The sequence below is a fragment of the Drosophila melanogaster genome, chromosome X (genome assembly GCF_000001215.4).
Source record: "Drosophila melanogaster chromosome X".
NCBI lineage: Eukaryota > Metazoa > Arthropoda > Insecta > Diptera > Drosophilidae > Drosophila > Drosophila melanogaster.
In genome coordinates, this window is record NC_004354.4 from 8,037,796 (window position 1) to 8,061,621 (window position 23,826).

General features: G+C 42.9%; 1 protein-coding gene across 9 annotated transcripts; it reads right to left on the reverse strand.

Annotated features, from left to right (window-relative positions):
- Nucleotides 1-12: 12 nt before the first annotated feature.
- On the reverse strand, nucleotides 13-23,641 carry fs(1)h (female sterile (1) homeotic). 9 transcript variants are annotated; one of them, NM_001272392.2, is made up of 11 exons: nucleotides 18,172-18,342; nucleotides 16,313-18,098; nucleotides 13,900-15,484; nucleotides 13,576-13,734; nucleotides 12,642-12,761; nucleotides 12,357-12,488; nucleotides 6,538-6,620; nucleotides 6,112-6,235; nucleotides 3,556-5,938; nucleotides 3,316-3,484; nucleotides 13-3,249 (listed from the first exon to the last, which is right to left on the reverse strand). In NM_001272392.2, exons 2-11 carry the CDS (start codon nucleotides 17,630-17,632, stop codon nucleotides 3,184-3,186), a joined length of 6,141 nt encoding a protein of 2,046 aa, NP_001259321.1. In that variant the 5' UTR covers nucleotides 17,633-18,098; nucleotides 18,172-18,342; the 3' UTR covers nucleotides 13-3,183. The 9 variants fall into 9 exon arrangements, with proteins under 9 accessions (NP_001259321.1, NP_511078.2, NP_996370.1 ...); NM_078523.3 differs by having other exon boundaries at nucleotides 996-3,249; nucleotides 6,538-6,596; nucleotides 13,900-15,499; nucleotides 16,328-18,098; NM_206647.3 differs by lacking the exons at nucleotides 13-3,249; nucleotides 3,316-3,484; nucleotides 3,556-5,938; nucleotides 6,112-6,235; nucleotides 6,538-6,620 and adding exons at nucleotides 22,072-22,363; nucleotides 23,581-23,641 and having other exon boundaries at nucleotides 7,641-12,488; nucleotides 13,564-13,734; nucleotides 13,900-15,499; nucleotides 16,328-18,098.
- Nucleotides 23,642-23,826: the final 185 nt, after the last annotated feature.

Below are 23,826 nucleotides of genomic sequence, written 5' to 3' on the forward strand. Positions count from 1 at the left end.
GTTTTTTTTTTTATGAATTTTTGTTTATTTTTTTTATTATTTTTTTTTTTTTTTGCAAATTTTCTCTGTTTTCTTTAGTTTTTTGTTTTTTTCCTTTTTATTTATTTTTTGTCTCATTTCTTATAGTTTTTTGCTTTTGTCGGCCATTTCATTAATACTAAGTGTACGCATTAAAGGTAAAATATGTTTTATGTTTTACGTTTTACTTGTTAATTGGTTTCCTTCGCATTTTCTGCTTACACGCTCTCCTCCATTAATAATAGGCTTACTAAGAATTCTTGTATTTGTATATCTAGAGAATGCTAAAGGGGCCAAAATGATGTCATGTATGTTAATGTAATGGTTTCTATATCCACCCTTTCTGCCAGCGAAAACTAGTTTCCCCCTTGATTTTCTGCTTCATAATCGTAATAGTTAATATTATTATTATTAATAATAGTATTATTAGTTCCTGCATTACGTGCCACACGTAACGTTGCTTTAAAGTTATTCTGTTTAGCGGTAGGCGCTTAAGGCTAAGATCGTTTGCTTTTACGTTTCAGAAAAGTGATTCTTTAGTGAGTTTTTTTTTTTTTTTTTTTTTTTTTGCTATATGGTACATACTCCTCGACTCGACTCCACTTGACCCATCCTATCCAGCTATCCAGCCATCCTGCTATCAGGCTATCTTTCTATCTTTCTATCTTGCTATACTACGCCTTATCATCATCATCGTCTTCTAGTTAATGCCCTCGTTAGGTAACAACAAAAGGTCAACAATTATATGCTAGTATGCCAAATGCATCTGCTAGAACTTGGGCGATTCGATCAGATTGGACAAAATCAAATGCGTCTTGTTCTGTCGTCGGGTGATGTTAAAATATATATATATATATATATATATGTTGGTGTTATATTCATATATGCAAATATAGGGATGTCGCTATATATAGAGGTTTTACTATATATATGTTCCTGTTTATATATATATATTGACTGAATTAAAAACTTCTTTTGTTTGAATCGTTTGGTTTTCCCAATTTTTATTTTCATACATTTCACGTTTATCTCCTCGTGCGAATTATTCTCAATTAAATGCTAAAATTAAGTATAGAAAAAAAATGTTTCTCATTTTTGTATATGTATTACTAGATACAACATTTTTCGTATTTAAATATATATATTTTTGTATATATATATATATATGTTCTTTATATAGAATAAGGGTTGTTTTGTGATCTTTTTTTCTGTTCTTTACTCGCTTTCGAAAAAAAAAAACTAATTTACACAAACAAAACGAAATTTGCTGCGAGTGTAAGCCGGGGAAAGACACGAACCTATTGACCGCCTCTATATACAAAGACAAACACGCATCCCTAATCTCAACCACACCCTGCAGTTCCACAATTCATCGCTCTTTGAAAACAAATTGAGCGGTGATTCATCGATGAAAATGGATCGGTGAATGCAACTGCAGGGCACACACAGGCTCACGCACAGAATAAATAGAAATCAGAACCCCAAATATACATAAAAAAAAAGGTGCATGATACAGTTACAGATTTGGTTAGATTCGACACAGATAGTTGCTATCATAAATCCTACTGCTATTTCAGGATCAGAGTCCCCGATGGAAAGATGATCTGGAAGGACCCATGGATCTATATACAAGGACACATTGACAAGGAGGATTGGATGCATGCAGATGGTGGGGGTGAAGATGTAGACGAAGAATACACATGGTGGAAGACGGCAGAGACTCCAAACATGTATCATTAATTTACTGAATTGTCACTGCAATTTGGGGGATAGCATCCTGCATCCTGGCACCTACTTGCGAAGGCTTCTGGTCATTAGAAAGCAATTTCGGATTACTTTTCATTCTTTTTTTTTTGTTTTCATTTTTTTTTTTGTTTAGGCGCGTCATTGGCATATACAAAAATGTCGTGGTTGTTGTGACTTATTAACTACATTTGTATCCATATTATTGGTTTGTGGTTCTGATTCTGCGGATCGTGCTGGATTTCTTCCCAGTGTCTGCCGGCGTGTTTGGGTGTAGGTGTAGGTGTGGGTGTGTGTGTGTGCGTGTGTGGGTGTTCCTTTTGCGTGTGTATAAATTACAGGTGCATGGGTGATGTGCCGAATTAAAATCGAAAAACAATAAGATTTCATTGAATTTGCTCATAGCGGTCCGTAGGATGATGATTTGGGAATGGGGATCGGACTACATTTTTAATAACATTTTCTTTTGGTTAATCAAATAAAATAAGAATTCGTGTACCGACAATTTGGACTGAGACGTTCCCTTGCGGTTGGATTTCTTGAATTGATTTTGTTTCGATTTTCTTTAGTTTGTTCTTTTTTTTTTTTTTGTTGGGGTTTTCTCCTTTTTTGTTTTTAAATTAGTTAACAACTCTAAGCATAGGTGTGTGTGTGTGTGTGTGTGTGTATACAATTATGAAAAAAAAAAATAAGTATTATCAATTAAGTGTATACCTACGAACTAAACTTGCCTAGGCAATCAATAATATTAAAAATAATAAGCTTTGGAAACATGTGCGGACATCTTTGTCGCCACGATCCATTATCATCATAATCGTAATTTTAATACAAAATAATAAGCGAGATGGTAAGTGATTTTTAAAAAAATTGCGAAGAATCATTTGCTAACCGAAGGAAATTTGCCATTTTTTTTATTTTTTATTTTTAATTGTTACTGCTGCTGGAACTGCTGCGGATGGGTTGGGTGATTGGTTTCGCTGACCTTTTTCACAACATATTCCCTTAGCGCTCGCTCCATCCGTATATGCATTATATATATACTCACTAAATGTACGTATGTTATTTACGCCATAGAACATTGCTTTCTTGGTTTAAACCTTAGCTCTTTGCTTCCTTAATTTGTTGGTTGGTTTGTTTGCTGGTTGGTTTGTTTGTTTTCTATGTTTTGTTTGTTGGTTGTTGGTTGGTTATTTGTTTGCTCTGACAGTTCTGTGCCGAACCGTCGTCGTTTTTGCTGTCCTAGCCGTTTTGCTTTTGCTCTTGCAAGCCGTTGTCCAACGTGGTGCGGTGGTACTGACGCCTTGTCCGCCGCTTCGATTGGCCGCCGGAGGTGATGGTGGATGAGGTGGTGGTTGTAGTGGTTGTAGTGGTGATGCCGTTGACGCTAATGCCCCGGTTGGTCGACTTTCTCCGGGCCTTGGCCTACAGCGTCTCCTCAAAGGCGGCCATGAGATCGCTCTGCATGTTCATATCGATTTGGCCAGCCAACTGCAAAGCACGGACATTTGCTTAGACTTTGAATTGAAATGGGAAACAACGCGTCGGTTGACTTACCGCTTCGCGCCTGCGACGCTCCTGTTCGGCCCGCCGCTGCTCGGCTCGCTTGGCGGCTGCCCGATCCTGCGGCGATTGTTGTGCCGGCGAACTCTGACCCTGGCCGCCCGGCGACGCCTTAATGTCTTCCACGCGCGAAATTTGCGGCTGGGCATCGTGCACGCTTTTCCTGCAATTATTACGAATAAAAATGTACGTTCAGATTGAGCCGTTAAGATTAGGGGTCTAGTTTGGAATTACCTTCCGCTCTCCATGGCGCCTAATGGCGAGGCGGCCAGAATGGCCTGAGCGGCCACAGCGGCCGCCACATGCTGAGCCTGGGCGTTGGCAGCCACCTGTGTTAGCACCGCCACCTGTTGACCGTAGTCGATGGCGCCGCTGCCCATGCCACCACCACTGGCTGGCCCTCCGCCGCCGCCTCCACTGCTGCCCTGACTATTGGAGCCAGGTCCGCCGCTGCCAACAATGCCGCCGACGCTGCTATTGCTGTTGCTGCTGGCGGCGCCGCCACTGCCAACACCACTATTGCTATTGCTGCCAGCATTAAGCAGCGCTGGTCCGCCGCCACCGCCGCCGCCGCCACTGTTGCTGTTGGCGGTGCCACCACCGCCACTGTTTGGTCCACCGGCGCTGGCTGGTCCACTGCCTCCGCCGCCGCCACTGCCACCGCTGCCCGCGCTGCCTGGTCCATTGCTGTTGGCCGAATTGCTGCTGTTGTTCCCATTGCCAGACTGACCGCCACCGCTGCCGGAACGTTCACGTTCCCGCTCGCGATCCCTGTCACGGTCGCGATCGCCAGTGATTGCCTGTTGGCTGGTCGAACCGGCACCGCCACTACTGCTGCCGCCAGAAGGATTCGAGGCACTGGAGGCCAACGCCGCTGCTGCAGCAGCTCCTAATGTCACTGCCGCCGCTGCTGTTGCTGCTGCAATGGCTGCTGCCTGGGCCACAGCGGCCGAAGTCAACGAGGATGAAGACGACTTGTGGTGCTTTCGCTGTTGCTCCTTCTCAGCGGCCTCCTTTTGGTTCTTCTTCTCCTTCTCTGCCGCCTCCAGCAGCTTGAGACGGTCGCGTTCTTTGGCTTTGTTGCGGAACTGCTGGAACGAGTCCATGGCCGGTTTTGCCTTGCTGCTGCTCGAGCTGCTCGACGTGTGCGATTGGGGTGAGTTCGCTGATGCTAGGGAGGACCAGGAGCTGGCGTTCTTCAGGTTCTGTTCGTTGGCCTTGAATGTCTGCACCAATTTGGCCTGCGCTGATGCAACAGCAGCAGCCGCCGCCGCATTTGGATGAAGCTTCATGTCCGAGGGCGACTGCTGCGGCGGCAACACCTTCTGATGCTGCTGCAATTGCTGCTTGTCTGGCGGACTGGGCATCATCGATTCGATGGGTTTGGGTATGATCAGCAACTTGTTAGCCGCCTGATGGTGCTGCTGTTGGTGTTGCTGCTGTTGGAGATGTTGTTGCTGCTGCTGTTGTTGTTGCTGCTGCTGCAGCTGCTGCTGGGTTAGTTGCTGCTGCTGCTGCTGTTGGTGGTGTTGCTGCTGATGTTGCTGCTGTTGCTGGTGCGTCTGCTGTTGCTGCTGCTGATGGTGTTGCTGCTGCAATTGCATCTGCTGCATCTGCTGCTGCTGAAGCGAGGGCTCCAGATCGAGGAATGATGCAGCTGTCATATTTAAACCATCGAATCCAGCCATGCCGAAATCGGCCACATTGAAGCCATTGTTGTGCGCCTGCTGCTGTTGCTGCTGTGGATGCTTCTGCTGGTAGGCCGCCGCCATGTCCAGGTTGAAGTTCAGCAGATGATTGCCATTCATGCCGCCGACATTCTCAGCTCCTTTGCTTAGCAGCTCAGTCACATAGTCCATATGTTGCTGCTGCTGTTGTTGCTGCTGCTGCTGCTGCTGTTGTTGTTGTTGATGGCCAAATGGTTGCTGTTGCTGCTGCTGCTGCTGCTGCTGGGGTCCGGCGGGCTGCATTAGGTGTTGCTGCATCAAGAAATTGTCCGTCAGCCCCGATTTGCCCGTAGAACCGGCGCTGAACTCCAGCGAGGCCAGCGACTGCTCTACGGGATCATCAAATTGTGGTATCTGTTTGAGGCCTGAGGCCAGCGAGGCCAGTGAGGCATTGACCATCGCATCCCCATGCGATCCGCCCAGTGGATTAGCGTTGTTATTGCTGCCACCGTTATTGTTAATGCCGCCGCCAGCAGTGCCGGTGCTGTTTATACCGGACGTCAGGGCAGCAGCAAGTGCCGCATGATGCTCGCCAAGATCACCGCCGCCCAGGCCGGACGGCTTGTGCAGATTGCTGGCTATGCGAATGCCGCCGCTCGATTGACTGGTGGCCACCGTTGCTGTCCCTCCGGCGAAACTGTGCGGCGGCAGGGCGGCATTGATGGGACCACCAGGCTGCACTTTGCTTAGATCATTTGGTCCATTCTTGTTGTGCTGCTGCCCCGTCGATGCCGAAACGGCAGCACCGGCAACTGGAACGCCGGCGCCGGCATGCATCATATTCCCGGGAGCGGGCGCACCACCAAAGTTGCTACCCGGCAGCGATGTCTTATTGTTGTTATTTAGCATGGCAGCTGCCGTCAGCGGATTGGCATTGCCCAGCATATTGGCTACACGAGGATCACGGAAGTTTGGGAGTCACACAAGAAACGCTAGTTAGTTACACACTTTACACGAATATGTATATATGGTTTACAGAGATCTCTGGCCTATGATAGCCATAACATAAGATTTGGTAATCACAAATCTCTGTAAACATATACACCGACTATGCTCTACTTACACATTTGTGATGTGGGCGTGTTGGAGTTCACCACATGATCCAGACCCATCAGCATGGTCGTCGGCGAGAGGGCGCCACTCGGCAGGTTGCCGCCCATTACCACATTTATACTTGGATTATTTACCTGCGAGCACAGATTTAAAGGAGAGACGCGGCGTGGAGAGAGGGAATGGAAATGGGAACGGGTAGATGGATATGTGTTACATTAACTCTGGTTATCACGACAGTCAATAAGTACGCTGCATTTGGCACTTGATTATTTCAGATTATTCATCATCGTGTTGCATCAAATATGCAATCAATGCCAATTGGAATTTGATCAGATGATAAGTGATCGAAATAATAATAGGTATTTATGTATGTAGTGTAGAGTATGTTCTTCCGTATCATCGCCCTGACATTGAGTCACTGGATTTGGGTACTTACATTGCTTCCATTCGAGTCTCGGGATTTTTTCTTGCGCGGCGGTCGCTCATCACCATCACCTGTTGGAGCGGGAATAACCAAAACTTTAAATGAGAGAGATTGGCTAAGAACGGCGACCGCGATGATCGCAGAACGGATCAGAGCTAATGGGCTTTAAAATAATTAACAGCAACAAAGTAAGGGAAAAATTCCGGGGTGGAACTCTATATGTCACGTCAAATTGGTTTATAAAAATGAGGATGAAATTAGAACGCAACTGAAATTGAGCAACTTAAAACGTAAATCGTATTAAGATTGCCCTCTAAAACGAAGCAGTAAGTTTATACTTATGAATTGGGACCGATTTGGAGCACATAGAGTACCAACCCAACCAAGTTATAAGCGATAGTAAATTTTGAGGACTTAGATCGAATTCATACATGTCGTACAAACAATACGTTAGCGGTGGTATACGGTTCACATAAATATAAATATAAATAGATATAATATAGGTGTAATAAAAATACCTCTTACAATGCCGATCGATGAAACAATTGTGTCGTGGTGGGTGGGTTATCGTGGTGGTGGTTTTTGGAGTTTGGTGGATGAGCGGCCGCTTTTCGGCACTCTTTCTTCTCTTCTCTGCACTTCTCTGTCTATCTGCCTTTCTCCGCCCACTTTCACTTTTCAATATCTAAACTGTGAATGAACTGAAAAAGAACGACCAGAGACCCCCTCGCCTCGTCCACGCCCCCCCCCTCCCACTCCTTTTTTTTTATAATGCTCCAGCCAAATGGATGAGGACATTGGGTAATCGCAACCAAACCAACCATCGGGGCTTCCAATCGATATTTGTTATCGGTTTTGTTAAATAATCGCTACTTTCGCATTTTTATCGTTTAGTTATCTCTCCACTGTGAAAAGAAATGCATTTTTGGCGGTAATGAGAAAACACACAGAAAGTTTTTTTCTTCTTTTTTTAATAAACATTTTCTTTTCTCATTTTTCGTTTTTGTTTGTTGTATTCATTGCGTTTTTTTTTTTAGTTTAGTTTAGTTGTTGTTTGTTTCGCTGCTGCTGTTGCGCTGCCATTTTTTTTAATAATAAATATTATTATTGTTTTTACTATAAATATTTAAATGTATGCGTGTGTTTCCATAATGCTAAATGTGTGTGTGTGTTGGTTTGCTTGTATTTGTATTTGTTTTCGTGTGTCGGGTTACGTTACGTAGTTCGCGTCGTCCGCTCTTTTTTCTTCCTTTCTTCTTATTCCCTCTACCTTTATTCTTTCCCTAAGATTTTAACTATTTATCCTTTCATTTATTTTATTTTATACCTTATTTTATTTATTCTTCATTTGTTGTGAGTCGCCTGTGCAAATTGTAACCAAAAATGCACTGATTTATCATACCTCATTTTGATTTTAATGTTAACGCTCGAAAAATTCTGCTTTCGACATTTAACAAAACGATTTTAAGCGTGTTAACGTTTGTGTAATGTTGGTGTTATTGCATTTCTCTGATCAGTTTTTTTTTTAACAACAGGTTACAATAATTGGGCTTTCAAGATAAAACATATAAATGAATTGGAAAAAGCGTTTTTAGGGTGTGGTGACCTCGACTACCTGACCTGACTACATACAAAATGTCTGGATCCTGAAGAACAGGCAATCGGGTTTGAAAAACAAAATCCAAATCTATAAATAATCTGGGGCATAATAGTTCAACGTTTTTCTTGACTGCTTTGTTTGCTTACTGATTGGCTCTCTTTAAAAACTGCTTGCTTTCGACCGTTAAGTTTTTTTTAATTTGAAATTAAATATTGTTACATGTTGTGGAAAGTGCTTTTGTTTGTTGTTGTTAATAATTATTATTGTTGGTTTTGTAATTTATTTCATTTTTCTCCTGGCGATTTTAATTTGATTTAATTTAATAGTAAAAATTTATATTTAAATTGATTTTATGCAATTTGTTTTTTTAAATTTTCTTTATTTCCATTGCATTATCATCTCGTCATATCATCAATCATTCTCATCTCTTCTATGCATTTTTTTTTTGTATATTTTCGTAATATAATATATATATATTTATTTTTATTATTTTTTTTTTTTTTGAAAAAAACGTGCAAACAATGTGTAAAGGGGAAAGCCGACAGCCGAAAAATAAATAATAAAATGTTTTTAAAATACATTTAATTATTTGTTTTCTTTTTGTATTTGTTTTTGTTTTATACCTCTTTTGATCATATGTATAGCATACATCTATCTATGTAAGTATAGCTATGTATATAGAACTAGTTTGAGTTTAGTAAGCTATAGAGCAAGACTCTATTTACGTTACGCTTGGTTCCATTCCGATTCGTTCCGCTTCTCTCATACCGTTAGTTATACCGTTACTTCTACAGACAGAGACAGACACAGTGGCAAGGACACAGAGAGAGAGAGAGAAAGAGATAGATAGATGAAAGAACACGATACCGTTACCCCACTTTAAGTATTCGATTGTTTTTGCTCACGATAATTGATTTTGGATATTTACAATATATTTTGTTTTTAATCCGTTGATTTGTATTTATCATTAAGCTGTCTTTTCGGTTTTTTACTCATGGAGTCCTCTTGGAAGTGATCTGGAAGCGGTTTTTTTTTCGGATGACGGTTCTCCCACATTTACACATTAAGTTAATGACATCAACAAACAATTAACCACGAACTAATGATACGAATATACAATTATAGAGTGATATTAGGCAAATCGCGGTTCAAAGTGATAGTGCGAGCTATTGCTTGCGAATTTTGCTAATTGCAGTGTTTCAGTTTCATTCGCTCCACCTGGAAACACTTTTTTTTATATATTTTTAAATTTTTTTGAGGTTAAAAACGTTAAAATAATTAATAACATCACAATTTAACATTTACAGTAGTCAGCCGACTTAATTAGAAGTAAAATGAAAGTATTCCTCAATGTCTCGTTGCCCTCGAATTTTAATTTGAATTTTGCCCCTGTTCTTCTCTCATTCTCTCTGTGCTGTTCTCTTACGTATTCTCTCCTTAGGTTGTATTTCGAATTACGTATTTGAATTTTTTGCGTATAGATGTAGTATCTCATTTCATATCTTTTCGAAGCTTTTCATACTTTCTTTGTTTTTACACATTGTCTGCAAGTGTATCGAGAATTTCATACGTTTTTTGCATATGTTAATTATTTCTTCTATTTGGTTCATTCAGTTTATATTATTATGTTTATTGTTCATTTGCATAATTATTATTATATATTACACATAGTTCTGTTACGTTCTGTAGGTGGTTTATATGTGCGTGTTTTGATCAGCTTACTAAAAAAAAAACCTATCGGCTGGATTATTACATTTACAGACAGCATGACAGTAGGGATCGTCACAATGGAGCTTGGATTAACACATTTGAATTATCAAGAAACAGGACTAGAAAAACATGTGAAATTGGCACAGAAGTATTCGTTTCGGGGACTATGGGACTTGCACCCTGAAAGAAAATCGGCGGAGAAGATTGTTCTAGAGTCGCCTATTATGCGATACATATTACATATATGTATGGTCTAATTGGTGGCCTGGCCTAGTTGGTAGAGTGCAAAACCCTTGATCATTTCAACATTTGATTTTAGTAGTGGGGGAGTGGTGAATGGATATAATGATGATCGATGAAGATTGCTAGTAAGCTGCCTCTGAGATATATATACTCATAATGGATAGTACTTCTGATAGTACTTATCATGTGTGTGTGGATGATAAGTTTATATTTCGATTTATTCGTTGATCTTTTATCAATCATGCATTGTTGCTCTGCTGCTTTGTAGATTTGATGGAGCTTTGATATTTGGTTGATTGGTTCGATTGGTTGGTTTGGGTTTGATTGGTTGGTTGGTTTGTTGGTTGGTTGGTTGGTTGGTTGATTGATTGGTTGATTGATTGATTGATTGACTGGTTGGTTGGAGTTGGAATTCATTACTTTCTTTTTCAAATTGGCTGCCCCCAATACACAATTGCTTCACGATTTTTTCAGCATATTCTCATAATCATAATAATCATAATAATAATAATAATAATAATAATAATAATCATAATATTGGTAATAATAAGGTTTTTCTTGTTCAAAAGACTTAAAGTAGTTAAAGTGTGTGTGTTTTTTTGCATAATGTTCTCATTTTAGATAGTTTTGTATGTGTGTTGTGTAAGATTTTTTTTCATTTACAAATACAATTCGTTTAATACCTACAAATGCTTAAATATGATATATATGTGTGTGGGTGTGTATATATAATTAAGTATGTACTAGACCTAGATATATATATATATATATCTATATATATATACATACATATCGCTTATATAATGTTTTGCCGTTCGGTTCGTGTTGTTCTCGTCTGTATTTAGTGTATCTATTTCATGCAAATGGATAAGTGTATATGTATCTCACTGAGTGGCCCTTCCAACCGTCTGATACTGTGATACTGACCGATCATCACCCAACTCTGATGTGGTTCACGTGCGAATCGAAACAAAAACCTCAGTTTAAACGTTCCCTCAGCAAATTTGTTTAACAACTCTGCCATGTAACTAATAATCTTCGACATGTTTTGTTTCCCATATGGGCTTTTGGCTACGTCTCGAAATATTTATCTCAAATATCTGAATTAAATACATTTAAATTTTGATTCAACTGACACAATTCACGTCGCTAGACTCCATATATTCGGGTGCATTTGTTTTCTTAGAGTAAATGCATATTGCACTTTGTCATGAACTTGGTTCTTGGGCATTTCTAAAACAACACAATTCAGTAAAAATAAACAGATCGAAAAAAAAAACGAAAAAAAAAAAAATATTAAATCAGAGTTGGATGTCCTTTTCGTTGGCCTCTCATATCAGTCATCAGACGATTGGCAAATGGAAGTTTCAATTTTTTGCAGTCTAAGGGTCGTCTTGTCATTCTCCTTTGTTGTTTAGCACACGAAAACATAAACAAAATGCGCTAAATTCAATAATTCAAGATACCCTATTCGAGCGAGAGAGAGAGAGAGAGAGAAGTTGGTTTTCGTTTTCGTTTTTTTTTTTGAGCGGGATTTCTTGGTCAGTCGGTCTTCGTCTTCAATCGAAACAATACCCTTATCATTTCCCCTCTCGCTCGCTCCCCAGCTCGCGACTCAGTGTCTATGTCTGTCTCCTTCTATTTCGTAGTTCAGTGTGTTGATTTTCGTATCTAACTTAAACAAAATAATAGAAAGAAATGTTAGGCAAAAAAAAAAAACACGATCATCTGTATTGGCATACGCTCTTGGGCGTGCTAATGGTGTAGCTATTACATTACAACTAGATAAACCTATTTATTTCCAACTCAATGAATTAAGCCAATCGCTTTGCTCAAGTCTCCTGATTCTGTCCGTTTTATATTCAATTCATATTTATTTGCAATACATATTTTTACAATTTCACGACAGTTCATTACTCGTTCGAATCTTCTCTTCTCTGACTCAAGCCACGCCCGCCCCGCCCCTTGGCTTTATGTTTTTTTCATTTTTTTTTTTTGTATCTATAGTTACCTAATTTAAAACGATAATATAATAAAATTGTGGGTCTTGTATCTAAAGTCGCAATCTGTATTTGCATCTGTATCTGCACTTGTATCTGCATCTGCATCGGTTTTTGTGTGTTTAGTGAGTTTGCTGTTTGTTTTTCAAACAACGTATCTATATATATACATATATGTATATATATATATATATATATATTTCTATTTGCATATTTCTATGTATACTAATAAAAAAAAAGTTGTATAAAATAAACAAACAAACAAAACGCGTCCTAACCTGCTTCACTGTCGCTCGAGTCACTCGAACTGCTATCACTCGAACTCGACGACGATGAATCGCTGGAACTGGAACTCGACGACACGGGATTCGCCGGCTGCACTGCCTCGACCTTGCTCGAAGCGGACTCATCTGCGGGAAGTAATTAATATTACGGAATAAGTATCGTTGAATTGAATGAATAAGTACAAAAGATAGCAACTGGTAACAACAAATAAGTGATAAATTCCAAGGTATATTCCATGGTCATTGCATGTTCACCGTGTCGCAACCGTGTGTACATACCTTTCTTGGCGGTTTTCTTGCTTGCCCCCAGTTGGCCGGTGACGTCCTGCAGGCGCTTCTCCAGTTCCTGCTTTTTCTCGGCCATCTGCTCGTCCTTCGACTTGCCAGAAGGCTTTTTATCTGCGAGATGGAAAAATGACAAATTGTTTACACACTTTGATTGATTTTCAAACCAATAGAGCGACGATGGAAGTGGGAGGGAAGATTGATCGAGGGGAAAATATATAAGATCATGCTCGAAACAAAATGTCTTCAAAATTTGGACGGGGAAAAAAAAGGTAAAGCGGCAATGTCATTAGCGATGTTACAAAAATCTCTTGAGAATCAAAACCCAATATCAAAAAGGTTTTTTGCGATCATACCATATGATAAAATTTGTAGGCTTTAGAGATTTCTGTAACACATCGGCACTTCTACAGCATTCACAAGCTACTTGAGGAAAGGAAAAGGGGGTTTCATTTATTTTGTCCTTATTTGGTTTTTTTTTTTTTTGCATGCACTTGCTAGGAACTGGAACAGATGAACTGGATAGAAACTCTCGAGTGTTGAAAATCTTAATCATAAGGATTTAAGTTTGATACATTTGATAGATTTGGTTGTTGTTTTTTTTCGAGTTTAACTAACTAAACATGACCACTACGGTTTTCGGTTCGAAATTAAAATCAAATTTGGAAGCGCAGTCAGCAAAGCCAAAATGGAAATGGGTATTCTTCTGTTCTAAATTTTATCATTTATCTCGCAATGAGTATGGATTGCCTCTAACTTGACTCTTGTACTTGGTCTTGGTACTTTATTTTTGATTAGCTTTTGCTGTTCTTGCTGCTTTGCTGTTGCTTTCGCTTTTGCTTTTGCTTTTGCTTTTGCATTTGCACTTGCATTTGCTTTGGCTTTTGTTGTGGTCTCGGTTTAGTTACAAACTTACAATATGGCTTACGTGTTTTTTTGCGCAAACACGACGCCACATAGCTTTCTAGCTCGCGCAGCGTCGACGGCTTCAGCGTCTCGAAGTCGATCTCTATTTCATCGGGATTGGAGTCACGCAGCGATGGCTCCCGATTCTGGATAATGTGAACCACACGGCCCAGCTTGTCCCCTGCGAACAGAATGGGGTAATTAGTGAAGCTCTACAGTGAAATCGTTGGCACTTTTACGATTTAAAGGATCATCATTGTGGTTCAGTAATTATTACAAAGATATGGGTGTGCACGAAAACGTATCCATCGATCCCAATTCGAATTAAATAAAATCGACAACTTACCTGGCAACTTGTTGATGTCGAGCGACAACTGGCGCTTCTCATCGTACGACATTGGCTTGGCCGTGTCCTCCTCCTCGGAGTCAAAGTTCATCACCTGGCTAGGCTTCTTCTTGCTGCTGCCGCGTGCGCCGGCGCCACCGGCGCTGGCATTCGCGCCACCAACACCACCGCCAGCGCCCGCCGAACTGCTGCCCTTGGCCCGCTTGGAGGCATTGCCGCCGCCCGCTGCTCCTGCACCGCCAACACCTCCAACAGATCCAGCGCCCGCTGCAGCTCCCGCTGCGCCACCAGCCGCATTGCCCGCAGCGGCATTATTGCTGGCACCAACGCCGCCGGCTCCGCTGCCCTTTGCGCCACGTCCGCCCTTGCTCTTAGCACCTTTACTGCTGCCGCTGCCAGCCGTCGTACCGCCGGCACCTGCCGCTGCGCCCGCTGCCAGAGCGCCGGCCAGTGTGCCCGCCTTGCCGCCCGACGATGCTCCTGCTGCTGTCACACCGGCACCAAAGCCAGCACCGGCCGCGGCACCGCCGCCCGCCATCTGGCTAAAGGCCATGGCCACGTCGTGAACCTGGCTGTGCAACGCACCCACATTGGGAACGCCTCCTGCGACGGCCGCTCCGCCATGGCCAACCAATGAGCCACCGAGCAGCGCGTTGAGATTAGCGCCGCCCGCTCCACCGGGACCCAAGGACCCGACACCGCCTGGCACGGAAACGCTCCCATGGCCGCCTGATCCGGGACCGCCTGCTCCGCCAGCATTTGCACCGCCGCCCGTGGCGTGACAATGGTGCGAAGCCGAACCAGAGCCTGATCCGCCGCCTATTGACTTTTTCTTTTCCTTGAGTTTTTTCTTCGCCTTCTTTTTGGCGGAGGCCTCCTCTGACAGCTTACGGATCTCCTCCTGCAGACCGAGCAGCTTGGACTCGAGCATCTTCAGCCTAGCGCTCCGCTCCTCATCCGAGTTGGATTCGTTTTCGGTATCGCTGGAGTCCTCGCTGGACGAATCGCTGGCATCGTGCTTGAGTGAGGAGGAGCCGCCGTATCCGTGACCATGACCATGTCCGTGACCATGCCCGTGACCGTGGCCATGGCCATGACCATGCCCGTGGCCATGTCCGTGATGGTGGGCCGCATTGGCTACCGGCTCATCGGGGATGTTGGCATAGCGCATCTCAAATACGTCTTGCAGCTTGCGACCCATGGCCACAACATCATGATCTGGCGGATTGTACTTGTAGCAGTTGGTGAATATTAATCGCACGTCGGCGGCAAATTCCGGCGCGCTCTTGTACTCGCGATTGTCCATTTTCCGCTTGACTGTGCCCAGATCCATTGGTTTCTTGATGATGTCGTGGTAGTCATGCAGGCCAAGCATTTCCGCGTCCACTGGCTTGTAGAATGGCCAAGCATAGCCCGAGTGCTTCTTCGAGAAGAGCTCCTTGAGGATTTCGTTGCACGACTTGAGCGCATCCGACAGCTTCTCCTTGTTCTTGGCCACCGCAACACCAGCCACGCCGCCGGCAACTAGACCGCCAAGTCCGGGCACTCCGGAGACGCCTAGCGGCGACATATTGTATCCCGAGCCCTGGAATGTAAGATCCTGTGGTTCAGAATGACCCATCGTTTCGGTTTTTGATGATTTGGTTGATTTGTGGTTTGTTGTTGTTGGTGTTGTTGATTGATTGGTGTGGTTGTTGGTGTTGATTTGATCGATCGATTGATTGGTTGGTTGGTTGAGTGCAAACAAAATCAACGCAAAAGAAAAAGAAAATAAAACGAGCAAAAAGCAGCATGGGGTTAGCATCGAAATAAATCAAATGATTCCAAAACAAATGATTGCAGATCATGCCAATGGAACTTAACGCCTGAAATCGCAGGTCAATTTAAATCCCCTTCGCATGTCATTGTGACAAAATGATTACCGATCATGAGGATGAAATTCGACTCTATATAATTACATATATGTTGTAGGTCAAATCAAATCCCCACTCACGTATTTCGATTTATTTACAAATCTATGAGATGGCTTTCGAGTAAAAGGCAGGACGGCGTATAGTGTATGATTTGATCGATTGTTGTTGTGCATTTGGATTGGTTATTATTGTAATTGCAAAGGAAATTATTCAAATGATCAGTCTGACCGAGATATGAGCTTGATACATCAAAAGTAATGCAAAACAGGAGCTTTAATTGAATGATAATTTTAATTAAACTAAGAAGAGTCGGTGTGACAATTACGACTTTAAAACTAAATACAAATTCACGCTTTTGAATCAATCTAGTTGATCTAATAGATTGGCACACTTTGTGTGAACTCCAAAAAAAAATACACTCCTGAATATAAACTTATATGTGCGAGCTCTTGAGGGACTATGATCATACTTATACGACTGGCGATGCCCGTTACTCTTACCTTCTTGCCAATTACCTGACGATTCGACTCCCGCCGCGTCGCAATCTTGGCCGATTTGGAGTCCATTTGCGTGTACGGGGATTCAAAGGCATTGGCCGTCGGCGTTGTTGTGTCCGCCTTCCGTTTGACACCCTTCTTTATTTTGGCGGGCTGCTGAGGCGGTATCACGGCGTCCACTCCGACGCTCACGCCCGCATTCACATAGGCCTGAACGGCGTTAGCGGCATTGACGGCAACTGCTGGTATTGTCCCTGCTCCTCCAGCGGCTCCCGCTGCACCTCCTGCCGCCGCCGCCGCCGCCGCAGCCGCTGCTGCTGCCGCCGCTACTGCGGCTGTACTGCCATCTAGAAGCGAGGAGCTATTGACCGCCGTCTGGCCGGGCGCACCGGGATAGGCGCCCGTTTGGCCCGCATTCAGAAGACTAGCCATCAGGGCGGCAGCATTGGGATTGGCTCCAGCTGCACCTGGCCCACCAACGCCGCCAGCCATCGCTGTCGTCGTCGTATTGGTGCTGCCGGGTACCGTGTGCGGTGGCATTGTGCTAATCGGTGGTATGGACGGTGCACCGCCGGCCGTCGATGAAACCGTGCCGCCCATGGCGGATACGGGTCGGGCGGCGATCGCTCCTCCCGCACCGGAACCCGGCTGAGTTCCCGGTGTACTTGAAGATCCACCGCCTGCTCCCGTCGCTCCTTGCAGGCCGGACTGTTGTGCGGATGAGGCAGCGACTGACACCTTGGTGGAGCCACTACCTGGTCCGCTGGTAACTGCTGCCGAGGATGTACCAGAACCGGTGGATGCTCCAGCGCCACCCGACGATGACTTGGGCGTAGCCGGCGCCCGTTGCTTCTTTTTGCCACCCTTGGCCGTGACCGGCTCCAGTTCAAGCTCCTCCTTAGGCATCGATTCGATCTTCTGCAGGAAGACCTTCTCGAGCGTCTGGGCCATAACCACTACATCCTCGCCGGGCTTGTTGTAGACATAGCAATTGTTGAACATCGTATTGAAGTCCTGTATGGTCTCCTTGGCGGACCAATAGTAGTTGTTCTCCAGCCGCTTCTTGATCGTACCCATGTCCATGGGTTGTTTGATGATCTTGTGGTAGTCGGGCAGGTTGAGCTTCTTGGCATCGACGGGCTGTTGAAAGGGCCACGAGAAGTGGTGCTTCCATATCACCTTCATCACCGTCTTGATCAGATATTGCAATTGGTTCGTATTGCGGCCGGGCCGCTCCGCTGGTGGAATCACCGGTGGCTGTACAATGCCATTGACTGGCTCCACGGGTGGCTCGTAACGAGGCGGTGGCTCACTGGACGACATGGTGGTGGTGGTTCTTGTGGTGGTTCTGGTGCTTCAGTTTGAGATTTGTGTCTTGGGATTAAGGATCCGGGTTGATGGTTATCCGACTGAGACGGCCAACACACACACTCCACCTACACACACACACACACACACACGGGCCGCCTCCGTCTCTCCTCCTTTTCCACTGATTTGATCCTCCTTGCGATTCCTTCGTTAGAGGGTATGTAGGGGGGGTGAAAGTGGGTTTAGGGGGGGGAACTGGTCTTATGTGGCCGGTGACCACCTCCTCCTCCTGCGACTGATTACGCCTTCTCCTGCTGTTCTTGCGACTCCTACTCCTGGTAATCCTCCGCCGCCTATCGTTTTTTCAACTCCTGATCCTGGTGCTTCTGTTCTGGTTTTTGATAAGAATCTCTTCTTGTTCAAGGGATAAAATTGTGTAGTGGTCCGTAGTGATTGCTTCATGCTCAGCAATGTCTGTGCACTGTGGATATTGAGAAAATACATGACTTAGTTAGGATTGTCAGGAGCATTTCGAGTCTAGAGGATGTACTCACCTCGCCTGCTCCAGATTCTCAGGGCCCAGGCTCCTCTCATTGAAATCGGCTGGCTTCACCTGATTCGAGGGCCAAGGACTTGACAAGTACAACTGCTACTAGAGTCATTGTGGCTTTGTATCCTTTCTTATTATTGACAAAAATCCTAGTACAGCACAGACGGCTATAAATCTGTAAAAGAGAGTAAAATACAAAAAAGCCAAATTAGCCGGTACATTCGGATATTTTGCAACTCTAGTCGTGGGATTTGCATTTCACAACACTCCTCCATTGTGGGTTACATAAACAAAAAATAAATAATGAGGCCCACAAACAAACAGATAGAAACGAAAATAACAATCACAATGTACCACTAAAAGTGCGGCGGTTGCCATAAACAATATGCGACACCAACGAATGTAGAATGTAGAATATGCAGAGGCGGCAGGAAAACGGAAAATACAAAACAGAACACACGGAAGAAGCTGAAAACAGGGAGAACGACAAAACGCATACACTGGCGCACACAAGCCAAGTGCAAAACAATCAATTGCGAGCACTTTTAAACAGCAATCAAATCACTTGCTTCGCAATATTTCTAGTATTTATTACTTTATGCGTTTGACTCTAGATTTCAACATTATTTTTAGCCGTTTTTCTTTACTTTTTTAGCGGTGTCTGCCGTTTCATTTAGTTTTTCCCTTCCACCGTTTTGGTCGTGAGTAGTTACTTTGCCGCCGCCGTTTTGGCACTCACAGAGAGCAACACCAAAAAAAAAATAAAAAGATGAGCCAGGAGCGGCGCTCTCATTTTCTAGTTCGAAATTCGAGAGAGCGCCCGGCTCACACATACACGCATACGCAGACCGCACAATAGAGCTGTCTCGCTTGCACTTGAGGAAACAGAACAAGCAAAGCAGGCAAATGGCGCACGCTAAACGCTGCAAAATACGTTTAGTAAACCTTAAAAAAAAAGCCTTCAATAAACACAATAAATATACATTAATGCAGACGCACAAACGAATGATTTATTTCATTTCACACACGCAATAAAAATCTCACTACACATAGAACGAATATGGCGTGTGTTGTGTTTGCATGAAGAGAAATTCACCACGCCGCCTTTTTAAAGTTGAATTCTTGTCATTCGGCATGATTCATTCGTTTTGTTTGTTGTTGTTGCAGCGCTAGTGAAAACGGCATGACAAAAAGGCAATAAAATGCACGTAATTCCAACTTTTCTACGTTTCTCACATTTTATTTAACACCCTCAACTAAGCAACTAAGTGTGAGCGAGAAAGAGGAAGAACGAACACACACACACACACGCATACAGTGGAATAATTTGCCTTTTGCCGATATTCCTAAATGACAGTGGACAAATTGCATTCAAGTCGCACTTTAAAATCCATTGTACAGTTAATTGGAAAGTCCCTGGTTTTCATTACGGTTTTCTTAATGTTTATAATAAATTCGTATATGTAGGCCAAGCACAAACACTTGCCATTGCTTTTTAGCGCCGATTTGTTTATTAGCCAACTAGAGTTTTTGTTGATGTTGCGAATTTATTTACACTCGCACACGCACACTCACAAGTGGATTTGTGCCGCCGGCCGGCAAGTGATGTTTCTTCTCTTTTCATCTTTCTTTTTGTTTTTGATCGCTTTCACTTTGGGCTTTACAGATATCAGCTGTATATTTTAAGATGCACTTAATGGTCCGATTTGGCCCACTGTGTTTTTGTTAGTTGCCAAGTGTGCGTATGCGAGTGTGTGTAAGTGCGTTTGTGACGCAAAATTAAACGGAAGAATAACGAACACGAACGAAGGTAGACACCAGCAAGGCCAGCAACGTATTTGGAGTTTAGAATCTCCCCTCGCCATATTTATAATTGGAATATTAGGAATAACAAATATTTAATACACAATAGCTGGCGATTCTCTCGCTCTCACAACAAAACAAAACATTAACACACTTATCTCACACACAAGCACTCTAAACACAGGAGAGAGGGAGAGAGAGCGAGCGTGAGAGTATCAAGAGAGCAAAAGCGAAAGAGCGGGCGAACGTGCGGTTGTAATTATGTAGTACAGTAGACTTTGAGTTTTCAACAGAAATTCACGTAGAACGATACGATGACGTAGGGAAGAAGCAGAGTTGCGGAAGAAGAAGAAGCAGAGACAGCAACGGCATGCATTGGAAATGAAATGGGGAATGGGTATTTTTTAAACGCTACCCAGGATTGAAAACTCATTTTATTATATTTCCATTATGGTGATTTCTTTTTTATTTTAAGCTCTTTTTTACAACTAAATCAGAAATCTGTCTTACGTCCAAACAAATAAATAAAGGTCAACAGTTGTAGCAGGAAAAATAAACATCGTTTTTATTTACCTCGCAAGCCTAAAGCTCATTCACCAAGCACTCAACTCATTAATTAAATATTTTTATTTCTGTCCTGCTTAAAATCCATGCACTTGAACTACGGGCAAATATATCAATTTTATTTAAATAAATAAAATTCTCAAGTGAAGCACACTCACTGGCACACACACATACTAACGCACGCTCTCGACTGAAAGTTGCAGCTGCTCAGGCGTGCGGTAGAGCGAGACAACAGTAGGGGGCTACGTAATACGTAGCCAAATGCAAATATGGCGGCATGTCGCCGTCCATGTGTGTTTGCGTTCGAGTGTGTGTGTGTGAAGTGGCATTCGGACGAGGAGAGCATTTGTTGTTGTAGGTTTTAGTGCCATCGTTGTGTATCTGCAAAAAGAGCGAGCGAGCGAGAAAGAGGGAGCGGGTCTGATAAAGAGTCATGGGATGGAAGGGGGTGGGAAAGGGGAGCTGCCTCTAGGTTAATAAATCGTGCTAATAGTGGCACGAATTTAAAGCCGGTTTACATGGCAACATGCAGCAAATGCAGAAGCCGAAGAAGAAGCAGAGGCATCAGAAGAAGCAGCAAAAAACGAAGAGCAAAGCACCAAAAAAGCATCAATGAATTTGAATTCACAGCTAGGGAGAGAGAGAGTGAGAGAGCCGCCGCACCGCAATCGAAATTTTGCGCTTATTTACGATAAACATATCTTCAATTTAGCGCCCGACAAGTAAACAAACAAATTGCGTTTGCCTATTTACGCGCCAACCAGCAAAGTGCAGCAGCAACAACAATTGAACACAAACGAGAGCGAATAAACGAAAATCCTAAATGCCGGTAAAAAGTACATATGCAGATATATGCGATTTATAGAAAGAGAGAAATGGAAATTGGGAGAGGGCGCGAAGTCATTTGCCATTGAATATTATGATAAAATATAGGAAATCTGTGGGATGCACAGATACTATTTATTTATAGTGAATAATATATATGAATAATATTCACAGTATAAAGGAAAATCTCTCAAAATATAAAAGTGAAACGAACAAATCTTTCCAACAAATCACATCTTTGGGAATGTAAATAGTAAACTAGATTAGTTTATTTATTTTTATAATAATCATTTGGACTGCTTTGCTTTCAAAAACGATATGATGTTGCATTCGAGTTAAAAGAAATCTAGGATCAGTAGAAGTAGCAGATTAATTCGAAATCACCCTGGGAACATTTGGTATCTCAGTTATTGCACAGTTAAATTGTAAATAAACATGGAATGCATCGTTTTCCCAGGCCACGGGGAAAAAAGGGTTGTTGCGGCAGTTGAATAAATCCGGGGAAAAGCAGCTGTCGTGTCGAAATTTCCCTCCATTTTGCCGGGTTGCTGACCCCTAAGCAAATACTCGAAAACTAGCAGAAAATGCAAAGTGTCCTTGGGGCAAACCGAAGAGGCGCGCTCTTGTGTCGTTTTCCACTGTGCGAAGGTGGGCGGCTAGTGGTGGAGGAGGCGGGGGTAAACGCCACGTGCGCTGCACTTTTTAAACTTACTTTTCCTTTGGATTTTATCGTTCTTCTTTTCTTTTTGTTGTTTCGTTAAATCCACTCGTTCTGTTACTGTTTATTCGCTATTATGGGCGAATATATGTATATATCCGAATGACTTTTGATTTTGGCTTTGTTTATGGCCGCGCTGCCGCTGGATGTTGATTTTGTCTTAGCCAAGTTTAGCTTGTCGGTTTTGTTTGTTGTTGTTGCTGAATTGCGTTGTTGCTATTGTTGCTGAATTTTGAATTGAACATATACAACATACAGATTGTACACGATTGTTAAAAAGTTGCAACTGTAAAAATAAAAACAAAAAATATTGGTCACATCGGGCACTATTTTTTTTCTCGAGATTTTTGGATTTGCGCGCGCCAGAGAATGAGTGTGGCGTAAAGAGAGGGAGAAAGAGTAAAATCCCCAGCGACAAATGTAACGTAACCCACAACGTAAGCGTCTTCTGTACGTCACCACGCTACGTAGGCCACGTAACGGTATGCTAACGTTACCGACGGCGCCGCAAAACCGCAAAATCAAAAAATACAATAACAAAATCGACAAAATTATAGATTTTCAATGTGCACGTCGGTTTCTTTTTGCTAGCGAAAATCAACTAGCGCTAGTATATTTTGCTTTTGTTTTTTCTCATTTCGAGTGAAACTTTTCGCGCGCTTCTGCGTGTGTATTCCTCTTTTTTCGTTTTTTCTTCTTTTATTTGTTAATATTATTCACTTGGTGACTACACACGTTCATGCTCATGCCCCCTCACTCGACACACACACGCACACACACTGACGAACGTTTCTGCTTCTTGCTCCTCTTTCGTTCGCTTTTGTTCCACCACCGAAAAAAATGAAAAAAAAAATTTGTCATGTCCATTGAAGTCTCACATTTTTCAAATGCATTTTTTGGCGCTAAAATCTTATAAATTTCAACATTTTTCCATTCGCATCTGATCCCCCGCAATTAGCACTCCACTTCGAACACAAATTTATATAATTTTTGCCATTTTTTACCACAATTTTTAGTAATTTCTACACACCGATATATACGTACGCGCTACGATTTTTCGACAAACGCGCGAGTTTCTTCTGAGTCGCCATCAAATATACAAAATTTTTTTTCGAAATTACTGAAAATGCGAATACACACGCACACATGGACAGCCGACGGGCACGAGGCGCACGCGCTTGGTACATGCGGCTATGCCGCTCTAACGCACTGCTTTTATTGATAAATCGAGAGCGGGACAGCTAGAGCTACCGGCCGAGAGAGAGCATGTGAGAAGAGCGTTCTGTGCGAGTGTGTGTGATAGAGAGAGCCAGAGAGCAAAGTAGTCACACATACTCTCGCAAACTCATAGTGGCTTTCGTTCTCTCCTTTTCTCAACCATTTGCACGTACTTTTAGCTTTTTCATATGGCTATTTGGGAAATTCACCAGCAGTTTACACTTATGCTGTTGTTAGTTTTAATCCATTTATACTGGTAGAACGTAGATTCGTCGGCTACTTTACATTAATTTCGTAACGTAAGCGCAACAAAAACAAGGCTGTCATCGATATAAGCAGGCGTTTTTGTCTGAAACTATCGTGCAATAAGTGACTCCGATAACCAGAGTTCCTTTACGTGTTTCTCGATTACTTATCGGATTGTGTTTGCGAGCACAAATGTCTCTTTTAGCGGAGACACAGTCCTCCAAAACTGTGCAACACTGTTCCTAGGCTCGGTGTGACCAGAGCTATTTAACAACACTGGCGAAC